The 12,849-nt window shown below is 33.3% G+C and overlaps 1 protein-coding gene across 8 annotated transcripts in view; it reads right to left on the bottom strand.

Moving 5' to 3' along the window:
• Positions 1-5,815: 5,815 nt before the first annotated feature.
• Positions 5,816-12,849, bottom strand: part of LOC111397418 (uncharacterized WD repeat-containing protein C2A9.03-like) — a 7,580-nt gene continuing 546 nt past the window's right edge. For 2 of the 8 annotated variants that reach the window (XM_023024330.1, XM_023024331.1), the window contains exons 2-10: positions 12,331-12,494; positions 12,062-12,229; positions 11,434-11,520; positions 7,363-7,497; positions 7,151-7,261; positions 6,947-7,038; positions 6,745-6,850; positions 6,569-6,655; positions 5,816-6,495 (exon numbers count right to left, since the gene is read on the bottom strand). In XM_023024330.1, coding sequence (XP_022880098.1) covers positions 6,079-6,495; positions 6,569-6,655; positions 6,745-6,850; positions 6,947-7,038; positions 7,151-7,261; positions 7,363-7,497; positions 11,434-11,520; positions 12,062-12,229; positions 12,331-12,483 — 1,356 coding nt within the window. In that variant the 5' untranslated portion in view covers positions 12,484-12,494 and the 3' untranslated portion in view covers positions 5,816-6,078. The other 6 variants (XM_023024333.1, XM_023024332.1, XM_023024334.1 and 3 more) reach the window with 6 other exon arrangements.

Below are 12,849 nucleotides of genomic sequence, written 5' to 3'. Positions count from 1 at the left end.
AGCATAGAACACCCTATAGCGTATGAAGCGGATCAAACGTACGGGTCTCACGTGGACAGCTGCACAAGAGAGCATCTTTATTTTATTGTTTTGATTATAATTCAATAAAGTAATTTTATTGTTTTGATTTTTTGTAAAGATAGTTTTGATTTTAAGGGTTGTCAATTGTCATATTGATTTTAATCATTATATATATGGCTTGCTTGGTACAAATTTTGAAAAGTTAATAGTTGATTCTAAAATTATTTTTTAATTTATCTGGATATTTTTCTATAATTATTTTCTTTAGTTAGATTTTTTTTTTTAAAAAATAAGTTGTTCCAAGATGATTTTCTCGAGAAAACTCTAATAAAAAGGTGCAGTTGGGTATGAATTTGATTAAAGAAGAATTCGTTCCATCTAACGACTAACAATAGATGTTTAGAAGCAGCCAAAAAGTAGTTTTTTGAATTATGCTTTTAGCTTAATCAATTTTTAATTAAAATATCAATATTACCCATAGTTAATTTAACTAATTTCTCTCTCTTTTTTCTTTTTTTTAAAATTTGGATTATTCTTTTATTTTGTAATTCTAAAGAGTTTCAAATTTAATAAGTTTTAAATTTTTTCTTTTAATTCTATATACGGTGAATATATTATCCTAGAAAAATATTATATAATATTATATATCTCACCAAAAGTAATAATAGAGTATGTTTGGTAGAGATTTTAATTTAATTAATATTAATTTTTTGATCGTTATTTCATTATTTCAGCTGTCATTTTTGAATTATTCTTTCACAAGTAGGAATCACTTTATTTCTAACTGTCAAAAAAATTAATTAACAAAATTCATACCAAAACACTAATCTTATTTATTCACTCTTCAGTCACATAAATATTATTTTATTTGACATATAAGCGCATGAATCGGGTCAAACACATGGGCTTGACAGTATCTTTATTTTGCGGCGCCAGTTTCTCTTTGGTGAAGTTCATTGAACCACCACCACCTCGGTGGGGATGGGCTGTCTTATTTAGCCCACGTTTGGTCAAAAATTATTTTAAAATTTTAATAATTGAGGAAATATATAGTTAAAAAGTTGATAAAAAATTATAGGTCTCATAAAATATGTAAATGAAGATTAATTTGAAAAAAAATGAGTTTTAAAAAATTTGGACCAAACAACTCTTTATTTTATTTGGATGTTCACCTATGTTTTGAAGATATAGATCGAAAAATTTTGTCACGTTCTCCATTGCTCGTATCTGTTGATATATAGTTGGAGAAATTAAAATAATAATTCCGACTCTGAACTCGAACTCAAATGTATCGTACCAAGCGAGTTGGTTGGGTCCAAAACTCTAAACGGTAGTCCTTCCAACTTTTTCTAGCATTTTTTGCCAACTATCAAAGCATTACACGTGAGGAAAATGCATCTCTTAATTCATAATTAACAGTTTAATACTACACAATAGACACACAAAAATAAGTTGTGAACTTAAACGAACAAAAGATATTTTTGTGGGTTTGATCTCCAATATTTGGAGAATATTCATAAATTGACCAGTGCCAAAGCCTAAAGGTGTTTTGACTCAAAAGGAGTCCAGAAATCCATTAATTTTCTTCAACAAAAATCCGTGTTTAAGTGTGAAAAAGAGTTCTTTACATGACTACATACATAAAGATAAATAATATTGCTATTTTGATTGAAAAATCCCACCAGATACTGTGACCAAAGATGTCGTGGCAGGAGTTGATTGAATGGAACAGCTAACTGTGTTTAAAATAGTCCAACGATAAAGCGTCGCATGACATTATGTCAATCATTATCTTTGTCTTTGTCTTTGTCTTTATTTGTCTTTGTAAAGAAAAGTATCAAGTGAAACACTTTCTATTGTTTTTGTCTTAATTTGTCTTACCAATTAACTTGATTTTCTAACCACGCGGATGCGTTAGATATGGATCTAACGTGCTAGTAATTTTTTCAAGAGCTCACCTTGTGCCATCATTTTTGACTTTTTAGATTAAAAAATCTATGAATATATCCTACTACTAGAATAATGATGATGCTGTAAGAAAAAAGCCTTCATCTTTTACTGATATCATTCATTTATTAAAGTAAAAGTCAAGTTTTGACTTTCGATTCAGCTAATTTATGAGGTAAGAATTTTAGAACTTAACCTTGCTTCATAGAATTAAAACAAAAGAAATTAGATATTCAGATATGAACCTCATATGTGAAATCATGTCCATGAAAGACTCTGCGTCAATTTCATAGGTCGTTTCTAGGGAAGAAAAAAAATATATTACTTTTCGATATATTTAATTTAGAAAATTTTTGAAAATATTTTGTCTTATTAAAAATATTTTAGTCAATTGTTCAAATGTTGGTGAATATTCAAACAAGTTGCATGCAGTAGTTCGTGGAAGTGATTAGTGTAACGTGGCATACTGAAATTTTGACACGATATGTTGAATTTACTCACCCAAGTTCCCTTGGTTAAGAACTCTACACTCGTACAAAATAATTGCTCTCCAAATTTTACGACTAAAATGATTTGTGATTGAATCGAAATTTCATTAAAAAAAAAAAAAAAAAAAAAACTTCGAAAAAAAAAATAAATAAAAAGGGAAAATAAACAAGTTCCAAAAAATTAAAAGGTAGAATAGACATAGTACACAAATATGGATTTATCGTTAGACATCCATATAGTCTCACGAGTAAGCACTAAACAACCATGTGTTCGTTATTTGATTATTGTTTTTTGAATTTCGATTTTCCAACACAAAATTAACGTGGTACTAGAGTTACCATATAATATGATTGATATATATAATATTTAATACGAATGGTATGCAATAACTTTTAATTCTACGTATTATTGTAATTCTATTGTGATCGAGAAAACGCGTTTTTTCACCAATATATGCAACAAAAAGCAAAGGTAAACAGTGCAATACTGGGCCTCATCTGATCACTTGACCAACTTCTGCAATTAAATATATTTTTATTTTATGACATTGTGAGCCGGTCACACAGCCTCTTTTACGTTACGAGACAGTGGGATTCATATGGAGTCTTCTTTGGTCATTTTCAGGGTAGTCTTATGTCAACCTCAAGAACAGCCGATTTGTTCAAAGATACTAATTTTTCCGAATCCACGAGAAATTGCATTTGATTCGTCGATCAAAACTTGTCAATGGAACATTTTTTGATCAAACTACAAATGGCACTTGATTGGTCCACTTTAATGGTTTCGTGTTGAAGTTGTGGTATTTATTTGAGATAACAGAACATGTCATGAGATGACAGAATACCAAAAAGAAAAAAGTGTAATACGATAAGTCATGCAGCTTACTGGTGTGGGTTTGAAAAATGATAATAAAACAATATAAGAAAAATAAGATTAAGCCCCTGTTTGATTCCCATTACGTAGGAAAATTAATGAGGGGAATAGTGCTTTTTTGAAAAATGAATGGTTGAAAAAGAATGAAAAATTTTCGATTTACGTATAATATTATTTTATGAAAGATTGTGTGGTTGAAAATAGGAGAGAGAAAAATGAAATGTAATAGAATTTAATGTAATGGGGATCAAACAGGGGCAAGAGTGGAGAATAAGAAACGTGTCTAAGACTCAAAAAGGCCATCTACAAATTGTGATCTTTACTGGCTAGGGAAGGATATAACTCCAAAATTAAACATATACGACCATGTTAATTTCGCATATACTGTGATAAAATAAGAAGTTAGAAAATTATATAATTAAAATAATTATGATTAATAGAAACTAGAAAATAATATTTGTTGACTTCAAAATTTAAACGACCCCAAAGTCAACAATATCCAACCACATCCATGTCTACACGTTAGTAGCACATGTTAGAATGCAAGATCATTGTTTTGAAAAATAGTGCAACAGTCATATGCACTCTAATAACCAAGACAAAATAGCAGCCTTCATGTGGCTTCAATGTCGATACAACTAGGACTCAACGTATTCACATATCTTGGTTGAGAGTTTAGAGGGGTGTTTATAGAGTTCAAGTAAAAGAGCATCTCCATCTTTTCAACAGGCTCTTTCGTGTCTCTAAATTGATGTTAGTGTATACATGATTGTATTGTTGGACGAATTTTGTGAATAGTGACGCCAAAATAAGTATAATGATGGTTTGTAAATTCGTGCCGAAAATTGGACAGAGTAACGGCAAAGAAAACACAAACAACAAGAAGAAGAAAATAGGGACAAAGTCGAGGTAAGAGTTGGACTCTTTGTCCTTAAGTCAAATTTGCCCTGCAACGGTGCCTACGGATGTCGGCAATCGACTCCCAAGATACAACGGCTACACTTGTATTTGTAGCACTCCAAAACACAAGTACAACGAACCAAAATTAGGCTTATGTACTCCAAGGATGAAATGAAGGAAAATCAAAATAAATGAAATGATTTTGATTTTGGATAGAAGTGAGGATGAAAGATATTTTGCATATCAAATTGTGTGGAATAGGATACCCAAAGGGTCCTATTTATAGACCATGAAAGGGTGTGGACGAAATGGTTGAGGCCAAACCATGCACCCTTTCCAAATAATGCACCTTTATGAAAATGTGTCTATTCACCAGACAACCGTGCGGTCGCACGGTCAAATATTTTGACCTGATTTTCGTCATTTTTCGTAATTTCTCATTCATCCGATATTGATTTTCGAAATGCCAAATATACCCTTCAATACATGCAGAGAATTTGGCCGAAGTCATTCACCAGGTCGATCCCCGTTTGTGCGCCCCGAAGCGGCGAAGTGGCAAACAATTTTGTCTAAATGGATTGAGTCGAGCTTTTGAGTATTTGGCCGAAATCGATGCGAAGTCACTTTAATCGATTTTCAATTCTCGATTTATTTAACCAATATCCAACATGTATGTCTCGTCACTAAAACTAGTTTGGGCGTAAAGCTCATCAACCTCGACTTGTCCACATAATGCGGCCTTCATATGGCTCCTATGTCGCTACAAGTAGGACTTCACATAAGATGGAAACACAATTGTTTTTTGCAACATTAATGCCTTGCTTTCACTATCTTCTTTCATTTCAATTTTGATGTAGGACAATACTTATGAACTTACCATGGAGGCTTGGATTTCTTGAAATTGTCTTTTTTTGATCAATTACGAAGAAAAATATCAAAACTTGGGAGAAGCAGAAGATTTTATGAGTTAATTGTTCCAATGGTCAATGAACTTAGGTCCATGTCTTTAATTGGTCACTGATGTTTAAAATGTAGAGTTTTGTTCACAGAACTTAGGTCCATATCTTCAATTGCTCACTGAAATTTAAAATATCGAGTTTTGACCACTAAAGTTTGAAATACGCCGTACGTTACTCACTAGCAAAACTGTTGAACTTAGAAAAATATCCAATTTACATTGAGTAATGTTCAGCATTTTTCAAATTTCAATAAGTAATGTACAACATTTTTTAAAGTTCAGTGGCCAAAATTCGACATTTTAAATTTTAGTGGGCAATCGAAGATATTAACCTAAATTCAGTGACCAAAACTAGAAATTTTAAATTTCAATGACCAATCAAAGACATGAATTAAAGTTCAGTGACTATTGGAACAATTAACTCAAAATATGAAGTGTTTATATATAACCTTAAAGTTGGACAGAGTCGAAACAAATCTCAATGTTGACCAGCGTGTAGCACCCTAATTTGGTCTATAATTCTCCATTGACAGCTCTGTATGATGCCACATTTGTTGTTTCAAATGCTAGACACATGAAAGTGCAACCAACGAAAGAAATGTACAAGGAAAAGAAGACACGTAAAAATGGCAGAACAAACAACTCAACTATTAAACATTTTGGTTTACAATAAAACAACCGCATATATACACATCTGCAAAATTTTTCCATTTCTTATAGAAAAAATCACTGAACAGATACTAATTGTGAGCAAATTGCAACCTAAAGGATCAACTGATGCTGAAGATATTTGGTTACAATCATTTAACAGTATCTATTCGTCAAACACAGTTGAAAACAAAGAAAATACACGATTGAAGTATATCTTAGAATCAGCAGCCGCAATTTATCTAAAACATGCAGTTCAGATACTGGTGGTCATGACGTTTTCTGTTGAACTCCAACAAGCTGCCATATGTTCTGTCTGCAACTCCAACAAACAGTGCTTCACTATCAGGGCTGAAGGAAATTCCGGCTATCTCACCAAACAGATCAATCTCTTGACCACGGGCATAATCAGATTCAGCATCGAATATGTGAACAAAGTCAGCAGGTTCAGTCATTGCCATAAATTGCCCATCTGATGAGAATCTTATGGCCCTGATTGCACCCATTCTCCCTTTGAGTACAGCGAAGGACTCTGACAGGTTCCTTACATCCCACAATCTGCAGGTTGTATCCTGGTTTCCAGTAGCTAAAATTTGGCCATTAGGGTGCCAGGCAGAAGCAAATGAATAGTCGAGATGCCCCTTCAGGTTGCTGAGAACCTGCAAGCACAAGCGAGTTAGCATTAAAAACATGGGATTAAGCAACGGAAGAAAATCTTGAAGTGCGACTGACCTTCCCCGACTCTGCATCAGCAATTGAACACTCAGGACTGTCCCCAAGGACAGCAACAAGTCTACCATCAGGGCTTACGGATGTATTCTGTAACAATAAAGGAAATACGCCGATCAGATAATTACAAGTTATAACCATATATTCTGTATTTCAAATATTATTTTCCTGTCACTCACGTTCACAGACCACGGGAATGTGAAACGGCTTAGGCAAGCAAAGTTGACAGCATCAAAAACTCGGACTTGAGCATCATTGTTTGCCGTCATAACTCTCTTTGAGCCACTGCCAAGAAAATTATGTAAGGCCATCACTTAAGAATGCCCATGCTAATGATGAGCAGTTAAGAATTCCAAAAGCACTATGAAATCAAATTCGTACCTAGGGTTGTGATATACATCCACAGCATTGGTAATAGCATTTTCATCAGTTGAAATTTTTGTGCAGAATGCAACTCCAGGTTGGTTTATATGCTGTGAAAACAAGAAATAAATAATGCTACACAACCAAATAATAACATAAAAACACCCATCAACTTTGAATCAGCAACTTTTTGATTTTCATTTTCACGTAATTAAAACCTACCTTACAAATAAGCTCTCCTTGAAAACCACCAGCAACCATAAGATTGTCATTCACCGTCATAGTACTTATCTGAACTCTAGAAAGTGGCTCTGCTAAACATCCAGGATAATTCTGCCAAATGAATCACAAAGCTTAAGCAAAAATGAATTTCTAAAATTTTATAATTTCTCAAATTTCAAAAGAGAAGATAAAATTTGAGGAATGCAACTCACTAGGGTTGGGACTAAAGGTTTGGCAACATTGAGTACTTCTTTACCCCTTCGTAGAAGAGAGGACCAGTGCATTACAGAATAGTTTTGCATAAGATACACATCATGCTTTGAGGTTGCCCATAAGAGATTCCTCAGCTGAACGGTAAAAGGAGCAGTTAGCAGGCAGATTAAATAAAACATCAAATCATATATGTAATAACACAGAAACAATCTCCGACAGGGAGTTAAAAAAAAAAAAATACAGTAAAACATCAAATCATATATGCAATAGCTCAGAAACAATCTCCTAATAGAGAATTTAAAAAAAAAAAAAAAAAAAAAAAAAAAAAACACACACACACACACAATGATCATGGTCCATAAAAGATTTATAAGTAAAACATGAAGTGTGTGTATTCAGATAAAAGTACTCCATGCATAATGGCATCCAACTAAAAGACTAAAATGAAAAAAATATATCTATAAAAATAAATAAAAAAAGTTAAGAGAGAGAAAAGGAAGATTTAGAAACCTGATAAGTTGACATTTGATAACATAGAAATAAAACTAGTTACATCCTATATTAACTTCTACCCTAAAACAAATCAGGAAGAGAACATAAGGCAAAAGGAAGAAAAGCATAAAAGATCAAAAGGCTAAGTTCATCTTAATATATGAAGACATCAAACTTTGTGGCCGGAGCAGGCAAGCTCAATTTTCTAGCTGCCATATGGCACCACTCAACTCTATCTAACTAATCGCTCCACAATCACCTCTTTCTTATTGACAATACAAACAGCATGTAGGATCAAAGTAAAATGACTACAACAGAGCCTTCAGGGGGAATAAAGTGAAAACATCAAACAACTTTATTGATGACTCAATCGTGAAAAAGGAGAGAATGAGACATATGTCTCTATTACAAGCTTAAACACAAAAACAAGAGACAAAAAGGAAAAGACAAAGGAAGCAGCAAGGGGTAGAGAAGAGAGAGAACTATTTACATGGAGAAAGAGAAGAATAAACACATTACTGAGGGCGCTAAACATGGAAAGTTATCACAGTATCTTGACATTTTAAGACAATGCTAAGACATGAAGACTGTACTCGGTCACATCCGGCACTTTGAATGCAGACCATCTTATAACTACATGCTCCATGATAATTAAAAGCAAATAAAATATCATAAACAAAATAATACAAGACAGAACCAAATCAACAAGGGACTCTATGAACCATGAACTTTACAATTTTAAGTTCAAACTGTCGAGGTCAAGTTAAAACCAACGAACATACAAGTGAAGGCAGTAAAATTTAATGAAAACATAGTAAGACTGCAAATGAAATTAGATTACTAATATTAAGTGGGCTCAGGTATATAGTTCAAGACACATAACTCGTGACATGTTCTATACTAGAAGATAGTAACTTTGAAATATTGAAATCTTCAAATGGCAAACAAAAACCATATTCAACCAAAAAAGCTAAAAGAATGAGTCCTACGAGCTCATTCTCCAAGCCAAATTCTCCACTGCCCCTGGCACTAACGGAAGTTAGACAACAATGACCAGAGCAGCGGATAAGTAAAACATCAATCTCATAATTCAATCTTGCTTCTACATATACGTCATTAAATGGTATCTAATCGGTAAAAATATCATCCCCTGAATGTTAACACAGCCCTTATGAGCAACAGTGATAACATGGAAATCATTTAAAGAACACGTTGAGTAACAACAGAATAATAAACTGCATGGAACATAAGTATGCACTGTGCACGATGAGATAATTTGAGTTCTTGACTAGGATAAATTGATAGTAAAACTGAGTTCCTGAGCAGAAAAGACTAATACTAGGTACAGAAATTTCTAAGTAGGCCTCTTTAAATGCTCGGGTATTTCCCTATCATACCATATTGAAACGTTTCCTTATTGCGCCAGCTGCTCAGATAAAACTGCCTTCCTGCTTTTATTTCTGAAATAAAGATAAAATAGCAGTCCCACATGGCATGGTTAAATTACAAAGAAATTTCATTTTGCCATAAAGATTATATTCAAAACAAAATTTTGATAAAAACGTTCAGCATACTAGAGAGAGATAGAGAGAGGGGGGGAGGAAAAAAGGAAAAAGAAAATCTAATGGTTTGTTTGAGCCCCATTTTCTGAGAGAATAGAGATTTTGTAATAGTGATTTTTTGGAATGTGTAATTAAGAGGTAGGGAAAAGTTTTGGATTTACGTGCAAAATTATTTTATTGGGAGAATGTGAGGGTAAAAATGAGTTTGAACAAAAATGGGGCTCAAACATGAGCTCAATGCACGTGAAGACCAACCACATTCTCATGTCACCAGGATACTCTACATACATTCATTTTACAGATTTAATTTTGCACCTTCTATTATTTTCCCAATGCACAAAGTTTGAGCACTGCAAAAATATTGCTAACCAGAAAAATCTTTAGTGTACGCTATAATATGTATGTAATAGGCTAATAGCCTTCGAAATGGGTAAAATACACGTGGTATGGATGAACACTATACCAAGCTAAAAGCTTGCCCATACTCTTGAAATTGTTAGAAGCTATAGAATTCAAAAAGTACAACCATCAGAAGAAAATCCAGACACTAAGAAACCAGAGAGAAAAAGACATCAAAACTAAAAGCAATATATATAGTTTTTCCTACTAGTAGTAGTTTTGTTATGCACAGTAAGCCTTGCATATTTGTTAGTGGGATGTGAACTTATGTCAGAAGGTACACAATAACAATAGAATGAAATCAAGAAGCAATTACAAATGGTGTGCGTGTTAGTAAGGCTAAGTTATTTCTCACCATATGGTCCCATAATCATTTCCTGGCTTCAAAAGCAGTGAGCTGTTTGGAAACCAGGTAGCTTATATTCAGTATTGTATCTTCCAAAACAAGATCTTCTAACATAATTAAGTTTCTTGGCAAGTGTTAACAATCTGCACAAAAAGGATCCAGTAAATACAAATCCCAGCTCAACTTTAGTTGAACTGGGAACGAACATAATCATTAATAAAATAAAGATTTCAAAGTTCGCTAATGTTAACTTCTGGAGAGGTTACTATTTCAAGTTGCTCCTTTGAAGATTAATTCTTTGAAGTAACAAAACAAACCTAGCAAAAGTCTCATCCTCTAGCAAAAGTTACAAGTCATGGACTTGTCTATGGAAGATAATAGTATTATGGAAACGTTAAATTATATAATCAGCAAAATTCACCAGGTTCAAAGCAAGAACAAGGATGGTCTCAAACACAGTCGCCTCTGAGATGTATTGTTTCTGGAACACGTGTGAATTGAGTTAGTGGTAGAAAAGCTATATTTACATGCAAGAGCATACGGATGATGAACATTTGAGCTCCAACAGAAATACATCTAGAAACACCATACCTTCCAAAAAAAGGATTAAGGGCACAGCTAGAATACTAACGTATAGAGCCATAAAACATCAACACACAAAGACAACCCCTGCAAAACTTCCTCATGGCATATGTGTGAAGAAGTCCATAGAAAAACAAATAACAAGAGAACTTTTTGAAACAGAGCTACAAAGATAAGCATCCTATCACGGAGGTGATTTCCTTCAAATGCTGTCAAAGATGCAAGAGGTTGTAACATGACCAACTACTATAGGTAATTGCAAATAGGTAGACAAAATTCCAGCCCAAATGCATTAATTAAAATGAAAAAGATAGACCTCAATATGACCAAGCATATTATTGTTATTACTACTATTACACTTATGAAGGCCATAAAAATGGGAAGAAAAAAATAAATAAAAGAGGAAGAGGATAGATGTTACAGTATTGAAGGTCAACCGCAACGAGGGACATCCAACCAAATGCACCAATGATTGTTTTAAAATAAAAATGAATGACACATTACTGGAAGTTTTAACAGAGCAATAGAAAAATATCAATTTTAAAAATGATTATTTCACAAACATATTAAGAAAAAATGGGTATAATTACAAACCATACTACATGTATGTGCCTTTCAACAACAAAACCACTTTTGATCAACGAATAACAAAAATATAAAAGTTGAAGACTAGTTGAGGTCGTCTCTACCTGAAAATGCACTATTGTTGATTTGACCAGCCTCGTGTTGAATTGAAAATCATAGAAGTTGTGGCCATTCTCCACTTCTTTGCACTCCTGAACCCAAGAAAATGCATTTTAGCAAGAAAACCATAAAAAAAACCAATCCGTGCAGAAGTTATAATACCAAAAAAGTGAAGTAAAGAAAGACTATGCACATAAGTAGGGGTAGTGCAACTCGAGAAAATCACGAGAATTACAGGAGCTCTATTCTGTATATTGTAATCACAGGAACTAGATAAAATTGCTTTGTAGGGTTCAGATGTATATCCAAATTTGGAGTACTCAAAAGTATATACAAAATCACAAGATAATAAGCAACCTGAGAAAACTGTAGGCTCAAAAAGCAACTCCTCCAAGACATAAGTTAAAATTCCCAAGATCTTATTAGAACCAGGCCCTGGAATGTCCAAGACAATTTATCTTATACACTCTCCACTCATTTTTCAAAATATTTCATATTTTTTGTTCAAGCCTTTTGCAAGTATTATTGTAAAACACACGCTCAAAAAGAATTATTTTAGAACACACGTTTGACAAGACAAAAAAGATAATAATTGAATGCAATTAACAATGGAACAGAAAGAAAATTCAATACCTTCTCAAGGTCTTCACGAGAGCGTGATAGGTTCTCATAATTTTTATATTGCTTCAATCTCGATTCTCTGTACTTTTCTCGAGTAAAATTGAGCCTCTCCCATGGTATCCCCTGGATATCCTTGCCATTCCTGGCTTCTAAAGCTGATGTATCAGTCTTTGGCTTGCTCTGTTAAACACAAAATATCCAAACAATTAACTAAAATTGTAACTTTCCCGATCAAGAAAAAGAAAGAAATACAGTTTCAGTAACTCAGAAAAATTCATTACCAGCTCAAAGTCATCCTCAAAATCGGAGTCCATAAAGTCATCGTCAATTGAATTGCTTACACTTCGTGGTGAAAAGTCATCTTCATCAAAATCAGCGACATTATAGTAATCATCAAAAATGTACTCAAGCTCGTTGTTCTGGAAGTGTTCCATAGTTTTTTACCCTACATAACACAATTAGTGACAAAAAAAGAATCAGTACAATTAAAACGAAACTCAACATTTGTGGATGCAATTAGAAGAATTTGAATAAAAATCACAATCTTTTCAGGTGATCTGAAATCCAATGCCGCTAAAACAGCAAAATATTGTTTAGATTTCCCGGGGGAGGGGGGAGAGGAACCGTGATCAAACAATTAATAGCTCTCAATCTTCAAATAAGAGAGTAAATTTTGGGGGAAAAAATTAAAATAAAATAAATCAGATATGTACGACAAAGAACCTTAGGGAACATAGAGACATATACACGTTGTAATTCACGACGATAAATCAAACATCTCAATATTCAAATAAGAGAGT

This window comes from Olea europaea, chromosome 7 (genome assembly GCF_002742605.1).
Source record: "Olea europaea var. sylvestris chromosome 7, O_europaea_v1, whole genome shotgun sequence".
Taxonomy (NCBI): domain Eukaryota; kingdom Viridiplantae; phylum Streptophyta; class Magnoliopsida; order Lamiales; family Oleaceae; genus Olea; species Olea europaea.
This window is presented reverse-complemented; position numbering and strand designations above follow the sequence as displayed.